General features: G+C 34.7%; 1 protein-coding gene across 1 annotated transcript; it reads right to left on the bottom strand.

Moving 5' to 3' along the window:
• Positions 1–15,946: 15,946 nt before the first annotated feature.
• LOC111366288 (calcium-dependent protein kinase 20-like) lies at positions 15,947–25,483 on the bottom strand. The gene is made up of 7 exons (XM_022987016.1): positions 24,416–25,483; positions 19,341–19,484; positions 19,084–19,236; positions 17,646–17,761; positions 17,055–17,222; positions 16,503–16,727; positions 15,947–16,375 (listed from the first exon to the last, which is right to left on the bottom strand). The coding sequence occupies exons 1-7, from the start codon at positions 25,215–25,217 to the stop codon at positions 16,295–16,297; spliced, it is 1,689 nt and encodes a 562-aa protein (XP_022842784.1). The 5' UTR covers positions 25,218–25,483; the 3' UTR covers positions 15,947–16,294.
• Positions 25,484–25,856: the final 373 nt, after the last annotated feature.

Here is a 25,856-nt window from a genome sequence, read left to right as displayed (position 1 = left end):
CGACACAGTTATGAAAGAGTTTAGCTTCAACTCTGCAAAAGTTGCTTTGACAATGAAGTATGTCTTGAATAGTGATCTGCCTCTAATAACAATCAAAAGTGATGAGAATGTCTTGTCTTACATGGTTTTGAGGGATATGAGTCGTGACCCTGCCAAATATCCAATTCAAATCGAGGTCACAACTGCAGATATCGAAAAATAGCCTATTGCACTATCAGTTGATGTTCAATCGAGCGAGCATGGGTTTTCATTAATAGATATATCATCAGATATATGTGAAGCAATAATGGATCCATCTAGTGACAAGCTTGAACATGAGGTCACAATTGTCGCGGTGGCAGACGCTAGGGAAGTAAAGGAAGGAAGAGTTTTCTGTAACAATGAGATAATGAAATTGAGCTTGTCGCTTTATGTAATTCAAAACATGTTTGAGTACGTGGCTGTTCAGTCCGATAAGAAAGACTATCTCGTGAAATATTCACGTGATGAGTGTAATTGGACATGTAGAGCATCGAAGTTAGCCAGAACAGATATGTTTAAAATCAGACACATTGCAGAAGGTCACATATGTGCTTCAAACATCGTACTCAGTACTCATAGGTAAGTAACAAAGACAATTGTGTCAACCTGCATTAAGTACAAATACACATTATCGCGCACCATATACACACCGAATGATATACGCAACGATATGCTGCGTACATATGGAGTATCTTTGAATTATGTCAAAGCTTGGCGATCTTGAGAGGAAACTCTGAAAGTGCTAAAGGGTGATCCAACTAATTCATTCAATACGATACCAGCCTTTTTTTCCGTGCTACAACAAACAAATCCTGGATCAGTTACAAGTCTAGAAATTTATGGTCACAATAAGTTTAAATATTGTTTCATGGCACTAGGTGCATCTATACGAGGATGGAAACATTGTAGGCTAGTTGTTGTGATTGATGGCACATATCTAAATGGACACTATGGTGACACCTTATTCACGACATTTACATAAGATGCAAATAACAGCATTTATGTACTTGCTTTCAAAATTGAGGATAACGAGAATGACAGCTCCTGGACATGATTTTTTAGACAGTTGAGGAAAGCATATGGGGACAGAGACGGTTTGTGCTTCGTGTCGGATCATCACAACAGCATCAAAAAGGCGATTGAAAACGTGTATCGAGGAACATGTCACGGGATATGTTCGTACCATCTACTACAAAATCTAAAATCACGGTACGGGAGATCAGGACAAAACATAACACAAGCATTCAATGCAGCTGTTCGTGCCTACACACTATTGGAATATGAATATTACATGCAACAACTCGGCTCGATTAATGAGAAGATAAGGGGTTATTTGGTATTATACTATACGTTGTCCTATGATGATATTCACATAAATACGTTTAACATGATATTGTACACTATATGATACACATTTCCATGATTTTGTTTATAGGACGAAGTTGGACTTGAGAGATGGTCACGTTTCCACATGCCTTCAAACCGGTATTCCACAATGACATCGAATATTGTGGAGTCGGTTAATGCGGTCACAAAGTCTGCCAATAACTACCCTATTCTAGCTTTGTTGGAGTCATCGAGACAAATTCTACAATCTTGATTTTGCAGATACAAGGAGGATGCTCAAGGCACTTTTACAACCTTGTCAAGCAAGTATAAGAAGAAGATGAGGGAAATGAGCACAGATATGAGAAACTTGAGGGTAAAGTTAAATACTGTGACCTAATCTATAATCTGTGACTTACCTAAACTGATCTGTGACAAGTGTTGTGACTTCTGCTGTGATCTGTACCGTTGTGTTTCAGTAATATTTGTGCAATATTAAATATAACTACATGACATGCAATTTCATCCCTGTCCTACTTTTTCATTATGTGACTTATTATGTCTATAACTTGAATCTATGTCTGTAGGTTTTCCCTATTAATCAGGCAATGTTCTCAATTAGAGGTGAAAGTTCATCTTTCGTTGTTGATATAGAAAATCGGACATGCACATGTAGGATGCTTCAAGTTGATCAACTACCATGTTCACATGCTTTGGCTGTGTTTGCGAGTATGAAGATGGATCCATATAAATACTGTTCCTACTACAGCACAAGTGAAGCATTCAGAAATGCATACCAAGAAACCATTTTTCTTGTAGGAAATCCAGCTGAATGGATAGTGTCAAATGATGTCCATGACATAGTTATAATTGCACCTAATCAAAAGCGAAGTTGTGGAAAGCCTACTGAGAAGAGATTCAGACTAGCGTATGAGGAAAACATAACCGTCAAATACGGTCGATGTGGTGAAAGTGGTCACAATCGTAGAACATGCAGTAGCTTAGTTTCGTTAAGTCAAAGCAACAAGAATAAAGAGAGGAAGAGGACGAAGACTGGAAATACACATTGATATATTTTTTATAATTCCCTCGTTTTTTCATTCATTGATTTTTTGTAAATGTAGGATGCACAACATTGGATGACACATATTGACCATATCATAACCAATACAATGCTAAGATTTTTTGCAATGCACTTTGAATGTTCGGCAAGAATGTGTGACCACTAGCACGTATGAGAAACTAGACGTATGAGTACAATCGTCATGCAGTGAACTGTGACCAATATGGAATTAGCTGTGACCAATATGAAATGATCTGTGACCATTCGTCAATAACTTGTGACTAGTATGCAGTATCTGTGATCATTATTAATGACATGTGACCAGAATGCAGTGACTTGTGACCAATATATAATGATCTGAGACCAGAATGCAGTGACCTGTGACCCTTGTGCAATCAACTGTGAATATATGACATGATTTGTGACTAGACGTCAATGAACTGTGACCAATATGCAGTGACCTGTGACCATTTACCAATACATGTGACCAGGATGAAGTGACATATGATCAATATCTAATGACATGTGACAAATATGCGCTAAATTGTGACCAACAAGAGATGACCAGTGACCAATTGCAAAGACTCAGGAAAATGGGAGTGGTTCAGTTGAAATTAGCTGCAACAAAAGTATGAAATTATTTGTGACCAATCTTCAATGACCTTTGACCAGATTGGATTGCCTTGTTATAATTCTTCATGACCTGTGAACACAACACAGTTACCTGTGACCAATATGCAATGACCTGTGACCATGATACATTGACTTGTGACAATGAGAAGTGACCTGTGACCAATTTACAATAACCAGTGACCTGTGAATTGCAGATAATCTTAAAAACGGTGACTTGTGATAATCCTAAAAACTGCACATAACCAGTAACCTGTGAACTGCAGGGTATAGTGACATGTGACAATGAGGATTGACATGTGACCAAATTACAATAACCAGTGACCTGTGAACTGCAGATAATCTTAAAAACTGGTGACTTGTGATAATCCTAAAAACTGCACATAACCAGTAACCTGTGAACTGCAGGGTATAGTGACCTATGACAATGAGGATTGACATGTGACCAAATTACAATAACCAGTGACCTGAGAACTGTAGATAATCCTAAAAATTGGAGTGGGTCAATTCTAGTGTCGGTCAATCAATAAACATGTCTACCACCTGTGCTAATAACATGATACAATGGCAAAAATTTGTGCATTAAATTTTGAGACTTTGTCCTCGATTCATTGTCAATCTAGCAAAATATGATATATAGTGAAACCTCTGAAAAACAATGTAATAAAGTCCCCAAACACTAATGAACTTTTTGATATAAACAGACAAAAGTAAGAACTGCGTTGTCATTACAAAAGAATTTCCAAACACGAGACAATGTTTCCATCTATTACAACTTGTGACTGCTAATTGCACTATCACTCTAAAACAATGCTTTCCCTACCAGTCGGTTGCACCATCTTTCTAGCCTTCCTGATTTCACGATGTTTGAACAACAATGAAGCTACATCCAACCGAGCTCTCCCCTCATCAAACTTCATGGGCATGAATCCTATATCGTCATGCAGCATGTACTCCGCATACTTGACCACATATATGCCACAATCATGTCTAGGAACGCAAATATCAGATTGTTAGCTATGAAATCCAGCATGTTATAATATGTTTAACTATAAGTGGAGGTAAAAAAACTTACCCATTTTTCTGTTGGGGAAGAGAGAAATCAAGATCCACATTCAACTCCATGGAATCTTTTTTTCCATATTCCAACACATTTCATGAGATGCGGAAGCATGCTGACAAAATGTTCAATTCAAATACGGACTTTGATATCATTGTATGTCTTCCCGGATGAATTTAATAAACGCAACGTATGTTCCTTTATGTCCAACACTCCAAGCATTCAATGTGCTTTGTTGGTAAGTAGAAGTGGGATAAACACAAGGTCGACTTTAGCCCATGGAGTGCTCAATGGAATTCGTGCACCGGTAATGTCGTCAATCAGTCTATCATCTGTCACAAGAACATTTGCATTATCCTTGAACATAGGATACATGTGCTTGAGCTTGGCCTGGAATAACGAGTCCGTTGTGGTAGCTACAAACTTGAGATCTCTCACACTTCTTGCCACTTGACGTATGTAGTAAAAGCACACGTCCATATGCTACAGAGATGTAAGTACAATAAACAATTAAGAAACCATATATACACCAGAAAACATGATGCAATAAGTTGTTATTTTGATGTGTGACTCGGTTAGAATGTGTGATCAATACAACCTATAGGTAGTGACCATTTAATAATTGATCTGTGACATAATAAATAAAGGTGAGCTATAATATTGCACCTGCAGATATGTGTTTTTCCGTGCAAAGCGGATTGTGACCTACTGTTTGTGTGATTTGTGGCCCATGCATCATCTGTGACCCACTGGTCGCTGTGATCTGTGACCCATGCATCATCTGTGACCTATTGCTCGTGTGATCTGTGACCCATGCTCTGTGTGACTAGTATACAATGACCTGTGACTAATGTGACCTGTACCGTGACATGCCCTTTAGAACTATTACTTTTGTGTAGTAACTTACCAAACTAGTGAACGACACCTCACTGGATACAAGTTCGTACCACCATGTCTTGTTTCCCACCAAGTACTGACCGATGGAAAAAGGTGGACGGATAACATCATCTTTATCATTGAACTTCTTCCTGCGAACGAGAAGTATGGATCATTATTTGGAAAATTATGAAAATAGGACAACAATTTTGTACTTGTTATGCGTTTTATATCCTCTTTCAAACCAATTTTGAAAGTCAACAATATCTGTATCTTGTACATTCTGATTGTAGTGTTCGAAGACCACTACATTTCCTGACGATTTCATTTGTTTCATTCCGTCGACAATATAAGGGGATTGAAGTGCTTTATCTGGCTTTGGAGCCCTCTTCACCGGCAATCTAGAACTTGGTGAGGCCTCAGGTGAGTGCTGCTTAATAAAAAGTATTTTTTAATATATGACATGCATTAATCAACAAATACATAGATTTTTTGATACCTCTTGCTCAATACATTCCGTGTCTTTCAAAACATTGGATATGACCGAGTCCACTTGCACTTCAACTTCCTTAGATGTTTTTGCAACAAACTGGCTTGGTTGTGTAAATCCAAGACCGAGATCAAAAGATAGAGGTTCAATAGGACATGGAAATTCAACTGCACACTCAGAGTCAACCTTGCTTTGCCTTTCGAATCAACACTTTGTTCGACTTTTGCCGCCTGAAAATCAGAACAAAAATGCATTTGATGAGAAGTGTATATCAAACGGTTTGTGGTAACAGATAAGTAAAAGACAGTCACAGTTGGGGTACTGACTTCGCTTGTTGGTCCAGATCTTCCAACATTTTCTGTTCCTGAGTTCTCTCTGAATTTTTTCATAATTTCTTCCATTGAACTAGATATCAATGTAGTCACAGAATCAGACATACACTGCATGTGTGATTTGATGTCCAACATGTCGGTACAGATTTCACCTTGCATGCGAACAAGCAACTTCAGTTTCTTTTGCTTATCAGACTTCAAAGATGACACCTGTGACTGCATTGCCTAAAGCTGTTTGCTTAGCAACCGATTCTCAGACTGGAGATCAGATATCTGTCCTTTGAAATAATTCCTCAATTTGTCGACCACTGCATCACATGAATACCTATAATCAGGTAACTTATGGTGATGAAATATAACATTGATCTGTGATCAGCAGTGAAACGTGTATTGGTATATGACCTAATAAATAAAATCTGTGACCTGAGAATTTTTATGTGACCAAATGGCCTTGTGACATGATAGATGAAACTGGAAGAGCTTATATCTTTTGACGGCCTATCATCTGAATCAGTGGTGTCATTTGACTTACGCTCCCCACTTGGAGAATCTTCATGGATTGATGTCCCCTTCCAACTGGTGGTGTGTCAATAAAGTCATCATCATCAATGGGGAGATCAGAGTGTACCAGTCGTCCATCAGTTATCAGAAGCATGGGAGTAGATTGTTTCATTCCTGAATTACTTGATTTTGTACTAGTCCCAGCACGATGAACTGATCGGTCTATGCTACCACCCTTTCTCTTCTCCCCATGTGATCGATCGGGTAGAACATGTTTCTCATACTGCACCGGAATCATGTATGACATTGCCATTTCAGCTGGTGGGGGGGTCCAGGTCACATATTTCCAACTATCATTCATATTACAACAAAAAGTGCAATGTCAGCAACCAGAAATTATGTATGAACGAATAGATATAATTTTGCACATCACACATATTCAATATGTTTCCACTGATTGTGATATAACAAGGGCAAATGGCGCCGTGAAAATGTCTGTGACCTATACTGAAAACATGTGACACAATGAATAAAATTCGTGACTTCGTGAATTCAATTTGTGACGTAACGAAATATATTTGTGACCTAAGAAATATGATCTGGAACATGAAAAAAATGTGCAAGTTTAATATTTCGAAACTAGTAATGCTGCATCAGTGGTCACTTACGTCCGAATTGAAGAAGCATTCAGGCCCCTCGAGCTTCGCAACCGAAGGGTGATTATCAGTCGCCCAATTCATTATCCGGGGGTACACTCTGGAAATCCTTCTCGCTGTGTATCCATCAAGACTGGGAATTGTCTCGTAAATCCACACTTAAAAGGCTACGAGCAAGCCTCTGAGTCTGTAATGTGTTGATCTCTGACTCAACTCCTCCCTCAATGAATTTACTAGTGTGTCAAATAGTGACTTACCTCGTGGAAACACATTCATTGCACTAAAATCTTCAACTAATACAAATAAGAAGTGATCCACAGCCTTCTTCTAGTCTCTCGGATGTAGATAAGATGTTATGAAATACAATGCACCTAGCATGAAAACATCCTCATCCGGAATGCCAGTAGCACCAAGAAATGCGTCCTTGATGTTTTCATGAGTAACATTTTTCAACGTTGAAAAATAAATAATTTTCAATCATGATGGAGTCTTCTCCATCCTACTTATGTCAGCATCGCCAATGTATCTTAGGCCAGTCACCAAACAAAATTCTGAAATTGAGAACCTTACGAATCTTCCAGCTATGTTGAACCACAACTCACTCTCATTAGGTTGTTGCACTTGTCTCAGCAGAAAATAGTGTTTTAGCTAAGATTGGATAACAATTTCCTCACATTGCAGGAAGTGGGAGAAACACGTATTCCGAAGGATTCGACATTGGGCTTCATTGAGATTGTTTTTGAAATTCGACACCACACCTTTGACGGGGTAATTATAATTTTACCCAGAAACCAACTTTTCTCGAGTATAATGTATTTCCAAGCCTGCAACATCAGTCACAATAAAACTCATCAATTTGGTCACGGGTGGGAATCCAGGTAGACACAACATCAACATATAGACCACAAGTCCCCTTCACCAAAAAAGAAATCAACAACACACATACATAACGACACAATAGCGTTCCATAATTCACAAATGAACAACCACTTTTGAAAAAAACATTAAAAATCCTTACTACAATTAGGCATTTCGATTACAAATTGACACAACAAATTCAATGCAATATACATTTCAAATCCAAAATACTTCATCCATACACACTACCCATCGATTAAAATGAACATAGGTATGCTCGAAATAAGTGAACAATTGAAAAATATCAAAAACACCTTTTTCGTGGACTGTTTTGCGATCGAACTTCCGAATTTGTGTCTTTTAGAGGATGATTCCTTTTGCACTTCATCCAACTTTCTTTTACCTCTTCTTCCTGACTTGTGGATTCCAATTTTCTCCCCACGTTTTCCACTTCCTGAACGAGTCATCCTTGAAGTTTTAGAAGACTGCGGTTCAACTGTTGCCACTTTTTTTTTTTGGGAAGGAATGTATAAAATATGTGACCGATAGTGGAAGAAGGTTGTCGAGGAATCGCCGGAGAATGAACAGGGATGAACGTCTGAATATGAGTTGGATGAACACCAATTTAATCGTAAAATAGGATACGTGAGGGACGTGAGTTGTATGGAAAGGACGTGTAGGGAGGTTTTAATGAAAATAGATTTTCCAAAATTTGAATTACGTGACTTTAGGGGAGACAATTATTAAATAATTTTAAATTAATTAATAAATGAAAAAAAAATATGATTAGTGAAATATTAAACTTTCACTCTGATTTGAGAACTATGAATAGATATGTAATTACCACTTGAAGAAAAGGCCCAAAATCTAAAAAAAATTAAAAAATTGGTCCAACTAAACTCTTCTTCCTCCTTTTCTTCTTCCTTGTATCATGATGGCAACTGTAACTAATTGGTGTTGCGTCTATGCCTATAAATTTGGGCGGAGCCAGCATGGGCGATTGCGCCACTTGGCCGAGTGCTGGCTCCACCATTAGATATTTCATATGCTTCGAAGTACAACTGTTTACTAGGTTTCCAGTGTTGGGCTTTACTTAAAGAGCCCAAAATCTCTCGAAATGATAAACAAGAGAATCTCTTTCCACCCAAAACTAAGCCCCTATTTGATGAGTCGGAAAAAAAAATGATATTCTGAATATTAATTTTATAGAGAATGTATGATTAAAAAATATAGAAAATTTTTGAATTTATGTACAAAATATTTTATTGTGCAAAAGTATGATTGAAAATGAGTATAAGAATTAAATGACAAGTAGTGAAATTTATGCAAATAGCACAAATTTAGGGACAGAAAAACCTCCAAACTAAATCGAAGTCGCAACTTTGAAACCGTTAGTTTTGATCATAAAATCTATTAGAGATGAAATATCTTTGAACATTAAATCATAAGTATAATAAATTGAATCTCATATCCATGCCTTTAATTGATCTTACCATTTCATATCATATCACCTGCCACATAGATGACCAATCAACTCCATAAATAACATTATTTTTTCACATCAACATGATAAATGTCTTAAAAATAAGTAACTTATTTTCAAATTTTACCAACATAATTTGTTTATTTATTTACAAAAATTACTTTCACCCTTTCATCTAAAGCATAGACATAGAATCAGACCTGGTTTGGGGAGAAAATCATGGTAAATTCGTTACAAATCATCATCAAACAAAAATACACATTTATAGATCACATGCATCCAGCCAACTATTCTTTATAACATGTTAGTTCCATTAATAGGAAATAAAATGTGGTTCCATTAAGTAGATAAAGTTCACAACGTTTTTTCCCTTACCCCCACTCCCAATCCGTAAATATAAAAAAAAAAAAAAGGAAAAAAAAATGTAATTTCTCAATGCAAATAAGACCTCTAAAATACAGATTGCAACTTAATTTTACAGCCTTAGATTATGGTGTTCACTAGTTACGAAGGAAACGTGTTCAAACGTCCTTGAAGTTCCTCTACAAGTTGACTTCTAGGAACTTCATACTCTTTAGAGTCTGCAACATCTTTTAACTTTACAACCCTCTTGTTAAGTTCTCGTTCCCCTATGATTACCATCCAAGGGATTCTGACTCTATGGCCCAATCAATGTGCTTCATCACTCTTTTTGTGGACATTGAACACGGCTTTCACCTTCGCATCCCATAGTTCGGTTACAAGTTCAGTTGCTAGACAAATCATCACCTAGAATGCACACTAGGACTTCAGTTTCAGCCACTCTAATATCCTGCAATTATCCCATAAAATAAAATAAATTATAAAAAAGAGAAAAATTTATATGAACTTTTAAGAAATAAAACAACAGAAATAGAAAGCTTCAATTTCTATTACTGGAAGTAGGGCTGGACAAAACTTCCGAATCGAACCGATCGAACCGAACAGAACCGAACCCGACGGTTCTTCTCAAGTTAAATACCCGAACGAGTATTTGAATCAGGAACCGATGGGTATGGTTCGGTTCTCGGTTCTAGACCAAGACCCGAAGAACCGAATAAGAACCGAATCTCCGTAATTTTTTAAATTAATTTATTTTAAATAAGTAAAATTATTTTATATTTTCTAAATAAATTTGTTAACTAGTTAATTTAGTTCAAACTACAAAATATTATTTTCCAATTTCTAATATTCAGTTCAAAATCGACTTAATCAAATTGACCTCAATTTTATCCAAATCTGTTATTCTACTGTAGTGTCGTTGCTACCGGAGAAAATTGAATTAAAACTCTACAACTTCTCTCTTAATTATTTTGAGCTCGCTATCTTTCTCTTTCTGTGATTTTAATAATCAAATTTATAAAGAATTCAGTAAAGATAGACGTGAAACACATAAGATTGAATTACATTATTTTGTAAGAGCTAATATTAAATATATTATTAATTAAATTAACGTAACTTTGTATATATTAAAAAATTTAATTATAATACGGAACCAAATGGAACCGAACCGGACCGAACCGAACCAAGTGGAACTGAACCCGAACGGTTTCGTAATTAAATTTGGATCCGACGATTCCACTTACTAAATACCCGAAAATTTTGGGTCGGTTCGGTTCTCGTTAGAACCGAACCGAACCGGACCATGTCCAGCCCTAACTGGAAGATGTGCTTCGAAAATCACACAACAATATATGCAATGAGGAACAAAATTAAAACCTCATTACAAGTTAGGCCATGTATGAGCCGCATTTTTTCAAAAAAAAAAAAAATATATTCTTAAACAGTGATTTAACATCATTTCAACCACACATTTTTCAATAAAATAATATTAAAGCAAATTTAAAATTTTTCTTTATTTTTTAACTACACATTTTCCACCAATCTATCTATTATTCCAAACTATATTCTTTCGAAATAATGTGGCTCAAACACACACTTAATTACATTCATTGCAAATACATCTAATTCTAGACAACTTAATGCAACCAAACACGAAATCAAGTTCTCCCAATCTAAAGATTTGATCATACATGCATACACGTATTTAACCCACAAAATAACTATAGTATATGCATAAATGTATGTATATTTAGAGAGAGACAGAGAAAGGGCTACGCACCAGCCTAGTAGAGAGAGGTGGGATGATTGTGGATTGTTGCGTTCTCGTATTGCAAGTGTACGATGTCCTAACAAGTAATAAAGTGATTAATGAGTCCGAATATCATTTTTACAAGGACAATACTTTAATGTTTAATTTACCATTTCTAACTCCTATTTGATGATAGCAAATAAAGAATTATATGTTGTGATTTTTAATTTAACTACTTGAAAATACGTGGATGCACACAAATATTGATTTAGAATTTAAATAATGAACAGATATTAAAGCAGAAAAAATTTCACCTATTCATCACCTTTAATTCCCAGTTCAAGATTTGATAGTCTGATATAGGGTTCAATTGAATTCTTCTATCGTATTCAATTTTCCATTCTTGAGTTCTCATTGAGCCTATTTAATTAATTCAATTATATATCTCTATATGAACCAACTTTAGTTAAATAAAATTCTAGTTCAAAGAATTCATATTGAGACCGCAATAATCAGTATAGGTATTTCTACAAATTATACTAATTTAGCGAATTTTACTATATGGCCTAAATCTCAAACTCACATCTCGATTCATAAAAGATTCACAAAATCATCAAATTAGTGATCAAATTATTAAACGCATTAAACTCATAACAAAATCAACACATGTAAAATAAAAGAACAAGAATCTTGAATAAAAGAAATAAAAGAGCCCAAGTAAGTTACATTATTCGCTCCAATAAGAAATTTAGCTACTCATAATATCAAAAGAAAAAACAAGAAGTTGGTATTGAATATATCACCGGATTTTTTATTAAAGATGTAGATAAAGATATTAATCTTTTCAAAACTTGAATTTCTTGATGTTTTCCTCCTTTGAAGTCCTCAATTCTTATATTTATACTCCCCTTCACGTCCTTCCCAAATCAAGAATCTTTATTGGCTTTTCAAGGGCCAAAACACTGTAACTCTAAAATAGGTGGTGCAGTGCCTAAGCGCTGGAAGTGCTGACCCTAGCACCTAAGAGCTATGAAAGTAGCGCCTAAGCTTCAGAGCCTAAGCACCATAAAAGCAAAGCCTAGATGTTTTGGCATTGCCTCTCTGTCCAAGTCTGCTTCTCTCGCTGTTCGTAGTGCCTGGATGCTTGATTTTTTACACTCAGGCTTTACCTTGCTATCCCAAAACTTGTCCTTGATTTGTTTGTTCATTTTTACACCATTTTATATCACATATCTTAACATTTAAAACAACACTAGTAAACACATCAACATCTTATATTCATAAGATCTAGCAAATAATCATGTTAAAATTGTGTATAACTCGTGAGTAAAAACACACTCGTAATGGATGCAAGAACAAGTGGGATGAATATGACGAAATAGGAATAATGGAATGGTACCAAATCGTAGCATGGAACAATTATTTTGAATTACAAGTCCTTCAATTTTGTTGGGAGTTGATAAAACTGATATTAATGGGAGTTGGGTGTTGGATCCAATTTACTTGCGCTTCTTCGAAGGGCTGGAAATCTATAAATGGTCGGAATTCAATGTTACTACTCCAATTATTCTTCTTGAAGAAAAGATATTTGTAATTAGAAAGTAAATGAAATGACATTTTTCTTGTCATTATCTAGGTAAGAAAATACGGTTTAAGTCGAATACATAGTCCAAGCTCGGAGTCACCTAACTCGTTACTGTCGAGCCAGTTAGCTCATACTAGCAACCCGCATGAGTACATTTTTCAAAAAAAAAAAAAAAGTATATTAAAATATAAATATTAAGAAATTGTTGGGGCCTGTGATCCACTCGCCCCAATATACGAAGATTTTAACATATTTCTACATTAGTCGTGCTAGGTTGTAGAAAAATGAGTCAGTAGGAACTGGTTCCATTCATGTTTATATAAGATACGGGAAATTGCATCCATACAAACATGAAGTGACACATTACGTATTTTTTATAATGTTATATGTAAAGAAATTTGATTCTATATTGATAACGAATTATTAACATTATGGAGGTTGTAATAATCATTCTAGGAAACTATATACTTCGTCTAGGCCTAATACTATGGTCAATTATGGCTCCTACTTTATGTGTCTAGCATAATTACGGGATAATCAAATCACTACAATCAAAGGCCACATGCAAATAAGGTAAAATGCAAAATTACACGAAATACAATTTCCTTAAATTAGGGAATTAATATGACAAAATTTCAACACTCACCTACAAGTAGCTCGAAAATATTTTTCATTCACGACTTGTTTAAAATGGCCTGAAAAATGGAGCTTGACAACCCTTTGGTAAGGGTATACGCCAGTCGATTTCTTGAAACAATGTAAAGAATACAAATCTCTCCACTTCTAGCTTTTCTTGAAACATATGCAACATGATGAAAAACTATGGGAGTAGTGATACGTATTATCCAAAGCATTAGTGTAAAAATTTTAATTATGAATTCGAAAAAATGCTCATCCTACTATTAAGTTTCACCGGTTAAAAAGCAAGAAATTCAAAATATGTAGGAATGTGAAATTTCACTTTCTATTGGAAAGTACTACAAAGAAAGATGGTGTATAACATGATAAAAATGGACATCTGTCACGTATTATGGGACAACCATGGTACTGTGATATAAATGCCACTTACATAGAAAAATATAATATGGGTGTATTTTGACGGTACAATAAGAAGATTATTGTGTTGCTACTTGAAGGAGCAAGTTGTGAATATCGTGACTAAACAAACAGCAAAAGATTTATAAGGCAAATCATGAGATCGAGAAATATGTCGTTCAAGATGATGAAGGTGTTAACAATCATGATACTACAATAAAGGTGGAAAAGTGTGTGCAAGTTCAAAACTCAAGGACTGTTGATCCCAATAAATGAAAATTGACAATAAATACAAGTGTGGGGAAGGAAAACATCTTGGTGAAATTGCAAATGAAGACCCCAATATCGAAACATAATTTGATGATGAACAAGTTGAAATATAAAAGCGTTCAACGCAAGGAAATGGAATTGAACTTCTGAATCACAAATGAATCAAATGTTTGACTTGTCCTATTGAGAATAAAATTTTCGTTGACTTTCTTTACGATCTCAATGTCAATGAATTGTATAAGCATAAGTTAAATATGGATTGTGTGAATTTAAGTCCCTATGCTAGTTTTTTGTATCGAAGAAAACATCACTAAACATTAATGGCCTCTATATCAATGAATCAAAGATGAAAAATTGAATCATACTTCTATTACGAAGGATTGATATCCATGAGGAAATAAATAATAGTTGTGAATGTATGATTAGAATTAAAATTTGACTTTGACTTTGACTTTTCCTTATAAATAAATTATAAGGAAACACAAATACATGTTATATTTGGCAAAATTAGTTGATGATATTTTAGGGGTGTTTGCAATTGGAACTTTTAAAGACTTTTAAGAATTTAAAAAGCTTAGAAATACTTAGTATAGACGTAAGACTTTATAAAAGTATAGGTATATTGAATAGAGACTTTTAAAAGTTTTTAAAGGTTATTTTGTATTTAATATAACATTTTAAAATTTTCTATAAATTACGAGGTGTTCTAAATATTTATAAAAGTCGCTAGAATACTAATTTTTAAATAAAAATTACAAAAATAAATCTCAAAAATTATATCTCATCCACCCCAAGATTACGAGATTTCACAAAAGATTTTTTCAATATGTATTTTTGTTCTTTCAATATTTATTTTCCTCTTCCCTATGAAGTCATGATTAAATTTGTCTTTTTGTTATTTCTCTCTCTTCTACAGGTTATATTTTGTTCTCTCTTATTGTTTCTCGCCGTATTCTACGTAAAAATTAAAATGTAATTCACTGATGCACCGTGTGTTTCCTATTTATGTAAAAATAAGAATGAAAAATATAGCCGTTACGGATCCTACACAAGATATAGAAATTCAAATATAGTGGCTTGCTATGATGGATAACGATCATATTTTTTATTTTAATGGAAAAATAATGGGAAACAAATGGGGGTTAAATTCTTATTACATTTTTTTTCCTTTTTAAATCCAATATTTTGTGAAAAAGTTCAAGTTGTAATTAATTTTACAAGATTTTGTACAAATGAATAATTTTTTTGTGTGTATAAATAATCTAATGAACACTAATGCTTAACTTATATTAAGCATTGATAACATGACACATCAATTAATTGGTAAATCATTAAATTTATGAGACATTAACATATTTATTAATTAATTGGTATGTCACATCACCGGCACTAGTGCTCATTAGATCATTTCGATTTATGTATTGATTTTTTTTTTTTTAAATCTTAGTTATTCAATTATCTAATTAAGGAGACTTAATTTTTTTTTTCTTTTAAAAATATATTTTATTACATTAAAAATGGAGAAGGGGGTGATTTTGATCGAACCTCCCCCTCTTATGTGGGAACTTTTCACTATTGTGTTAGATCAAGTGAATTCTATTTTAAATTGAAGTCATCAAGGGTCAATAGAATTCTAAAAGCCTTTAAAAGTTTTAAAATAAAAGTGTATAGAAGTCTATGAAAAACTTACATTAATTCCATACATATCTATACAAATTCATAAATTCTACAAAATTTGTCACTTAAAAAGGCCTATAAAAGTCCTAATTCAATGCACTCCCTTGATGAGCAAAATGATACAACGCATAAATTGAGCAATAGGTTTATGGGGCAGGCTGTCCATAACCAAACAAAAGATACAAAATGAATGCACTAAAAGAGAGCGGAGGTCCATTTCTAGATCATGGCTAATCTTTACAATAAAAAGCACTCTAATTTTCTTTTTCTAGTGATGCGTAGTAGCAAACGTGATAAGAGTGTTTCTTAGACCCCCGTGCTTTAGATTTTTTGCAATCCCTTTATTCCCAAACCAGTATCTTGCATCATGGTCACGAACTCACTGTAATCAATTCGACCATCCTGAAGAGAGAGAAAAATTAAGATGAAATTTTTTTCATTAATTTTTTTCAAGTTTCGCGTAATTCTATCCATAAAGATCTATGCAAACAAGCTCAAACATGCTTAGAGAAAAAGATTAAGAATATACGTTATCTTGATCAACTTCATGAATGATTTCTTCTAGTTGAACATCTCCAATACCAAGTTTCTCGCAAGCCTGTTGGAGCTCATCATGGGTGATGTATCCACTCCCATCTTGGTCGAAATATGAAAAAGCTGCGAACATGTGATCCTCTTTTTGAACTTTATTTAGGTGGAGCATTGCTGCTACAAACTCCTTGTAATCTATGGTTCCACTATTATCAACATCAGCCTGCATTATGAGGTAGATTAAGGAGAAAAAATGAGATTCTCAAAGAGAATTAGAAGAGGAATGTCCTGATAATCGTTGCAATGAAACATGCCAAGATGAGGTTAGGAGAGTTTATAAATGTCACAACAAAAGCTTATGGTCCTTTCAATGTTAAACATGCACTTAAAACTTCAACAATAGTGTTATTCAAGTATCAACTAAAAATGCTCAGTTATTCAGTAATCTCTAAAGTAAATGAAGAGCTTGTCCATAGCTACAAATTGTACCTTACAAAATTCAAATAATAAGAGAAAAAGGGCCCTCAGAGGTTAACCATTACACACTTACCGCTTGCATCAAATCGATTATTTCTGAATCCTTGAGATTGGAGCCCACTCTTTCCAGACCATTTTTTAGTTCTTCCAGGGTGATTTGTCCACTATTATCCACATCTATCATTTTAAACATTTCTTTAAGTCCTGCAATTTCCTCCTCGGAAAGACATTCGGCAATAATCTATGGATAAGAAACAGAGATGGTTAGATATAATGTCAAATCTATTAAATAATATACTTTACCATAATACAACATTATTCTCCTTTTCTCTTCCTTATAAGGAAATTATTCTTGAAAGCTACATTCAATTTAAGTATATAAAACTAGTTTTGGCATATAAAACTGTAGAGCTCTTTACTTGAAGAAATAAAATCACTCCTTGTTTTGGCATATAAAATTGTATTCCCTAGGGCTTGACGAAATGAAATCAATAGCATTTTTGCATTATAAAATGAACCCAAAATTCAGATTTTTTTATACCCTTATAAATAAAAAAGATTACTTATTTTAAGAGTAAGTAGAAATTACTTTAAAAAAATTTAACTTATTGCAGTTTTTCCATGAAATACATAGTGAAAAGTTTGAAGGGCTAAATTAACTTACTCTAACAGCTATCTTTTTGAGCCTATTCATGGCGGAAAACTGCTTCAGACGAGTTAGCACAGCAGAATCAAGAGGCTTATCTGGAGCAACACCATCAACTTGGACCCATGGGTGGCCTATGCACATTATAACCATAGTCATTCAGATGTACAAAGCTTGACTCCAAAAGAACATAAATAGCAGCACATTTTCCTACAATTGGGCTTTGAATTTGTTTTTCATAAGCTTCATAAACTATAGTTACACATATGGTCATAAGCTCTATCAACTGCACTACTGGTTATTTGTGCAATTTTACTTTAGAAACACCTCTGTACGGCCTGTATTTCTTAGTCCTGAATAACTCGGTTATTAAGTCGTAAACACAGGATATATACACTAATAATATCATGATTACATGTGCCATATATAAACCACCTCATACTCAAGTTGATTGGGGAAATAACTGTTGGTTGAACTTTACATTATCTCGAATTTTAGTGTGTTCTTTTCCCTTTGGAAATTTTAAAACTCGCAACTGCTTCAACATTTTTTAAAACTAGACTTCTGATCATCTCTTAAACAATTTTTTATTGATTTTTTCATCTTCGCCATCTGGAAAAAAAATTTTGAGCCACGGTTAATTCCCTACTTTACTTCCTAGAAGAGAGCAGCAGGTGATAATTTCGTTCCAGAGTTTTAAAGGCCACAAACAGACAAGGACCAACAAAAATAATACTTTCTACAGCATTTTATCCCATGCCGAGTTGTAACAATTTTTGAATTGTATTACTCAAACAGTTCAAGAAATAATAATGTAATGTTATAAGGTTGTAAAAGAAGTTCCAAATCACTAGCTTGCAAAAATGTCCAATTAGGCATACTTTATGCACTAATTCATCTACTATCACAGTGAAAAAAAATATTCTTTCCTTGGACCCAGCAATACCATGTTCTAACAGTATCACCTATCATATGCTATCTTCTACAGCTGTCATCAGAAGGCTCAGGCATTATTTTTCTTCTACACTTGATCAAAAAGTTCCTATTTTTCATTGTGTTTAAGTACACTTAATCAACTCAAATGTGCTACTTCTACTGGAAGTTGCAGAAACGTTGACGTTTTGATTCTGCAGCAAAACAAAGAAATTTGATGTACTATATATATGCTCCAAATATGCATCATCATCTGTCCACAGCACTTCAAGTTATCTTTTTTGACAGTGGGATAAAGCATTAGTTCTCATTTTCCACATATAATACATATTTGATATGTAAAATTAGATTTTATTGGACACTAAAATAGACAAGATTTTAGTTTCTTTTTCTTCTTTAATACAATCCAATATTATCTAATCCAACTTATCAAACATGTCGATATTGCATAACAAACTGGCAAAAGAATGTGGCCGATTCCCAGAGACTTAAAAGAGTTGGGTTTGGTATATAGCATACTCACACAGAACTTGATGTGCAGTCAGCCGCTTTTTAGGATCTCGAACAAGCATTCTTCTGACAAGATCTTTTGCACTATCGGATATACTAGGCCAAGGCTCAGATACAAAATCAAGTTCTCCTTTCAAAACCTGTTCAAATATCCCTTGTTCCGTTTCTGATCCAACACGTATTCCCATGCAAGAAAATAGGTCTAACTGAGTAAATTCAAGCATACAAAAATGAAGCAAGAAAACAACAAAGATCAAAATAAATGCTCACCATCCCAAAATGGAGGCACTCCACTTAGCAAAATGTATATAATGATTCCAGCACTCCAAACATCACACTCTTGACCATAGTGCTTCTTCAATACCTCTGGAGCTACATAATAAGGGCTTCCAACCACGTCGCTGAATGTCTCAACTGAAAAAAAATAAAATAAAAAAATTAATAATAATAAAGATGTAAATATGAAGGATAGAAATGTTGATTCAACATTTTGAATAATTCCTAATCAGTAGCAGAAGAAAGGTTAGGATGCCTACAACCATATTTCAGAAACTTTTAACTCAAACTTTGAAACCAAGAAAGATTTGGCAGGCGGATTGCCAATACCCAAAATTTGTGATTTGTGTTTCCACTTATCTGAAACGAAAAATTTATAGTTTCCGCAATTTTCAGAAGGGATGGAGTGTGTGACACAATGTCCTGTTTCCAATGTTTTCAGAGAAGTGTACATGCACAGTAAAAGATTTTTCTAAATCATCACTAGATGATGGTTAAAAAAAAAAAAAAAAGAAAGAAAGAAAGAAAGAAAAAAAGAACATAGGATTGACTTTGGCTCTAGCAGATCAGCTTCACGTCTCATTCACTAGTTTTTTGAATCAGCAACTTGTATACAGGATATGACGGTATTTGGGATACTCAAAACATATATCCCCTTTCTTTAACATATAGAAATTTACTATCCAAATGCATAATCAATTTTGGACATGACGGTTGACAAGTCATGCCTAACAACTCTAAAAACATCATGAGCATAACTGAAACTATCATTGCCCCACAATTCACCCAACTCAAGCATTGATCAGCATGAGTAAAATTTAAGAAGATTTTTTTACTCGGACAAAATTAGAATTGTTTCCAGGAAGATTCGTGCTTGTACGAGACTTGTAACGACCTGGGCCTTGTGCTCAAATCGTTATATCATATATACTGTCTACTTTGGAGGTCATCTGCCCTCTTACCCGCACGGATTTCTATAGCGTCGCCAGGATTTGAACCCAAAACTTCTGCCTTATGAGAGATTTAATTTGAATCCTTTGCTCAATTTATACTAGATTCAACTTAAGTCTCCCAAAAGATGAAGGTCTTAGCTTCGAATTCTAGAAGATGCAATATAAATTCGTAAGAGATAAGAGGGCAGATGCCCTCTCAAAGCGAACAATATAATGACTTAGGCATAAGACCTCTTTACAAAAAAAATGCACATTTTTTGCAATGAAGTAGATCTCGTGCCCAAATCATTACATCATACATACTATCCACTTTGAAAAGCATATGCCCTTGTAATCCTTCACAAAGCCCAATTGGTACAAGATTCAACTTAAGTAGCTGATAAAGCATAGGCCTTGAGTTCTAATCCTAGAGGACGTGATAGAAATTCATGAGTAAGAGAGCATAGGCTCTCCTAAATCGGACAATGCATATGATATAACAACTTGAACACAAGATCTTGGTCATTAAAAAGACTAGTGCAAATGACGAACGTTCCTGTTTGTTTCCAATGGTAAAGTATCATATACCAAACTAGTTATGGACCTAGATCACTTCTCCTCATATTCCCAATGGTCATGCAATGGATGTTTTAGTTTTTAACTGGCTGATGAAGTATGAGTGCAGTCTAATCAATTTACAATTTGTGGCCTTTGTTTATGGCATTGTTATTTAAAGAGCACTTGGGATAATGCCTTAAGGCATGCCTCATATGAGGCTTTCATTGTATGCTTTGAAACTTTCGCCGTTTGTGCCATTTATCAAAGCTTATGCCTCAACTTGATGTGACATGAGCTATTTGCCTTGTTTTCCTCGACTTTTCATTATTGGCCTAACTGTTGTGAGCTTTTTTTCTAGTGCCTAGAATGCTTAATGGTTTTTAGGCTGTTATAAACACAACCCAAACCTAAAAATGATAAAAGAATTGGAGAAAAGAGAAAGTGAAGCAAAGTGCCTTAGCCTCCTAGAATTGAAGTGAAATAAAACCCTCTCCCAAGTGAAGTTGCAACTCCTCAATGACAAGCACAGAATGAGGAAAATGAATGAGAAAAAGTTAATACTAAAGGGGTAGATGATAGGAGAATCAGACGCACAGATGATTCACTTAGAGTTAGAAATCGTATTAGAATTAAGTACACATGAGACTTCTTAAGCTTTTCCCACTCATAGATTAAAATTTGTTATACAATTGCTAATTTAACGATTTGTTATTATTTACTTTATTGACCAATTTTAAGTTTCTTTGCAAATTAATTTAATTTTGTAAATTGGTTTTATGGATTCTAAATATAGTCAATTGCTTACTATGAATATATATTTGTATTTTTTCTTTTTTTTATATTTTTTTCAATTTTATTGGTTTGTGTTGAGGTTTAAGCCTCGTCTCACAAATTTAAAACATCATTCTACCTTATTCAACATTTTTAACATTGGTTTATGCTATGATTACACCTTGGAAATATTGCAGTTTCACCTTGTTTGTTTATCTCTCTACATGCAAGTGAATTTTGCACGTGTAGTAAATTGTTAGATCTTGTCCCACAACAATATGTCATCACCTTGAAACCAGTTATGAGCCTGGACAGCATTATACCCATTGCCAATTAGCTTTAAGATTTGTTTTGAGATAGATGTTTTAACATATATAACCAACCAACCTTACATGGGCTTCTTATCTTTTGAATCGCTAAGAGATTATACCTTTGCTTGCTAAACTTTTATAGAAACATAAATCTCCCTAGGCTTTAAGTATATCTTTGAGTCAGAAAGGAATTCAGCCTTAAGGGGAAAAATGACCTAAAGCAAACGACTAAATTTCAGTGCTCCAGAGATAATCAACCGGCATTTCCCGGTGCTTTGTTCCCAAATTCTTAACTGGATAATAACTCTAGTTGTCATAAATATGATGTAGAGAATATGGAACAATGAATAGCTCATGTCACCAGTTACAGGATTTTGACATGTTAACCTCAAAATAGACATACTATTCAATATCTTATCCCTGCTTCGGAAATATCAGGAGAACGAGAAGAAATGAATAAAGAACCACTCTTTGGAATCGGAGGCTTAAAGTAACTTGAATAGTAATTCATTAACGGTTACTTGTTGAGTATGTAAATGCATAGAGAAAATGCAATAGCTTTGCTGCTTCCACTTCCCAAAACCAAATAAGCTACTCAAATTGATTTAACAACTCAATAATATTAATTTATTTAAATGAAGATTAGTAATCCAAAATTAATTAACCGTAGAGAGAAAAGGCTCAAACCAGGAGAAAATGCCTATTTACATGTTCAACTGTACTTTTTACACAAGGATGCATGAAATAAGGTAGAAACCAAAACCTGAAGGTCTTAAGATAAAGTCACCACCCTCTTCAACCAATTACAAAAGGCATGCCACTTCCCAAAAAGATGAGGCTGCAAGAGTCATCTTCATCTTTGGATTTTCTCCAAAAAGTCAGGTTGATAGTTGTGCTTAATCTTTTAGCCATAAACGCCTCCAGATTTTGACTATTCGTGTATTGGGGGATTCTTATATCAAAAAAATTGAATTTTGAATGAAGTTCAATGCAAATTGATGAAAAGAATCCTATTCTTCTTCGACCAATAAAAGTTAATAAAAGAGTTCTATGAAATACAGTCTTCCTCCCTTTGTCTGCATATGTCATAATAGTGGTCGTTCTGTTGGTTTCAATCAGATAAGAATGAGGCATTCTAAAACAAACATGAAGGGAGGTCAGCCTCATTTATGGTATACGCTGAGGCATTCTAAAACTAATATGAAGGGGGTCAGCCTCAATTATAGCTGTTCAACAAAAGTGATAAATCCATAAGAGGGTAAACAATGACCAGGACTCTTTTGCTGTACCAGAATCGCAAGTGTGCACACCAATTGTTGTCTCACTTACTTCTACATTGAGAAATGCGGTTGTGCAATACCAAGCTAAAAGAAGAGGCATGTCTAATTTTTCAAATTTGACCATCTTTCAAATTTAAGTAAGTTGATCAATGGACATAACGGAATCTATGTAGTCATTAAACCATAACTTGCTTCACTACAAGAACATTTCTAGTACGCAGTTTGGGGCATGACTCGGCAAAACATCCCCTGTTTGGTAGGAATTAAAATCCAGATTTTAATCGAAATCAAATTCAACGCTTAATTTTAACTACAAAATTCATGGGACCACATCTTTTTTTTTAATTTTATGACTATAGGTGTCCGGACCAACTTACGCGCATCTCGACTAATCCCACGGGGCCCTAAAGTTTATAGGCTGGTGCTCAACTTAGAGGCTCTGAGGGACTCGAACCGGTTTCAACCACATCTCATCAACTTTCATTGATATCTACCACTGAACAGGGGAATAACAAAGAATATTTTAGCATCTTTTTCTTTCTTAATATTGTCCAACATTCCAGGAGTGTTTTTTTTTCCTACAATGTCCTTGCATTAACTGTAATGATCTCAGTTGGAGAGGTAGAATGGGCATTCCTAGATAACCCTCAAACTACATAGACATAATCACAGCTTTCAATGACAGCTAAACTTAAAAAAGCTTCATACTTTCTGTAAGTTTTGTCTGTTCAGTAATTAATACAAATGGACGAGCACAGAGGATCAAAATCCATGTTCTGAGAACAATTCACTGTCAATACTTCTAAGTTCCATTTCTTTGATCATGTTCAACTTTCATCGATATCTACCACCGAACAGGGGAATAACAAAGAATATTTTAGCATCTTTTTCTTTCTTAATATTGTCCAACATTCCAGGAGTGTTTTTTTTCCTACAATGTCCATACATTAACTGTAATGATCTCAGTTGGAGAGGTAGAATGGGCATTCCTAGATAACCCTCGAACTACATAGACATAATCACAGCTTTCAATGACAACTAAACTTAAAAAAGCTTCATACTTTCTGTTAGTTTTGTCTGTTCAGTAATTCATACAAATGGACGAGCACAGAGGATCAAAATCCATGTTCTGAGAACACTTCACTGTGAATACTTCTAAGTTCCATTTCTTTGATCACGTTCAATATAATCAAATAAATGCTAACGTATATGAGTACCTGGCTTGAAGAACATTGAGAGGCCAAAGTCAATGGTTTTAAGTGGTGACTCCTCTTGTTCGTTAACAAAAAGGAAATTCTCTGGCTTCAAATCCCTATGCATAACCCCTAAGGAATGACATGCCTCTACAACACCAACTATTATCCGAGCAAGCTCAGCAGCCTTCCTTTCCGTGTAATGTCCCCTCTGTATGATCCTATCAAAAAGCTCCCCACCCGCACAGAGTTCCATTATGACATGAACTGCAACTGCATCTTCGTAAGCTCCCACAATGGATATAACATTCGGGTGCCCTGCTAAGTGGTGCATTATCTGAATCTCTCTTCTTACATCCTCCACATCTTCCTCGCTAATCAATTTCCTCTTAGCAATTGATTTGCACGCAAATTCTTTACCAGTTTCTTTCTCCACACATAATAATGTTGTCCCAAATTGCCCTTGTCCTAACTTCTTTCCCAATGAATATATCTCCTTCAAATTCCCTGTTTTTCGCTGTAAAACTGATTCAACTTGTAGGCCTACACTTGATACTCTCTTTAAGTGATTTGGCTTGGTGCCTTGCCCTGCCTCCTTTTGGGGATCTCCTGGTTTGGCCTGCTCACCGGCAATTATTGGCTGTATAGGCGCGGTGGTAGAACCAGAACCTTCACCCTCTAAATTCTTCTCGTTACTACTATTTCCTTCTTGCTGCTGATTGGGTGCCGGGAGGGTTTCCGGCTCCCGGGTGTTCCAGACTGCAGCGGTGACAGACTGCAAGAAGCCATTCTTACCCACATTGGGACCGACGCAATTATTCCCCATCAAATGCTATATTTGCCTCAAAGAATCCTATCCTCTTGAATTTCACAACAATAAATGCACCTTGAAGAAACCCTTAATTTCGCTCCATAATGTGATCTTATCAGCCTAATATATTTCTTGTCATAAATTAAGTTCTTAAAATGAAGAAAAAATGCCAAATATTCAATTATTTGGCGTAGTAATAACACATATTATATTGCTAATGATCCGACAACTTTTTGTAAAATAACTATTTAATCAAGAATCGGATATTAAAGCGCAAAATAAAAATAAGGTACAAATTCGCTCATTGGGCATGAAAAATATAAGAGAGATCCACTGAATGATTGTTATTAAAGAATAAATAAAATGAAAAGCGGGGATGAAAATGCGAATGTGATTAGTGCGTGGGTGAGTCGACTTGTAGGAGACAATGATCGATCGACATCAATTCTAAAAGAGTTTCATTCAAAAATTCAGTGCCGATGCTATTAGAGATAAGAGAATTTATATCAATAAAGAAATTCTCAAACTACCATGTTTGATAATGCAATGCATGCACGCCCGAATGTTAACCAGAATCTTATAAAATAAAAAAATAAAGTTATGAGTACAAAATAAATTCTAATAGAACTCGCACAGATACTGATGTGGCAAAAT

The sequence above is a fragment of the Olea europaea genome, chromosome 17 (assembly GCF_002742605.1).
Source record: "Olea europaea var. sylvestris chromosome 17, O_europaea_v1, whole genome shotgun sequence".
Taxonomy (NCBI): Eukaryota; Viridiplantae; Streptophyta; class Magnoliopsida; order Lamiales; family Oleaceae; genus Olea; species Olea europaea.
Note: the sequence above shows the minus strand (reverse complement) of the source record. Positions and strands in the feature narration are given on the sequence as shown.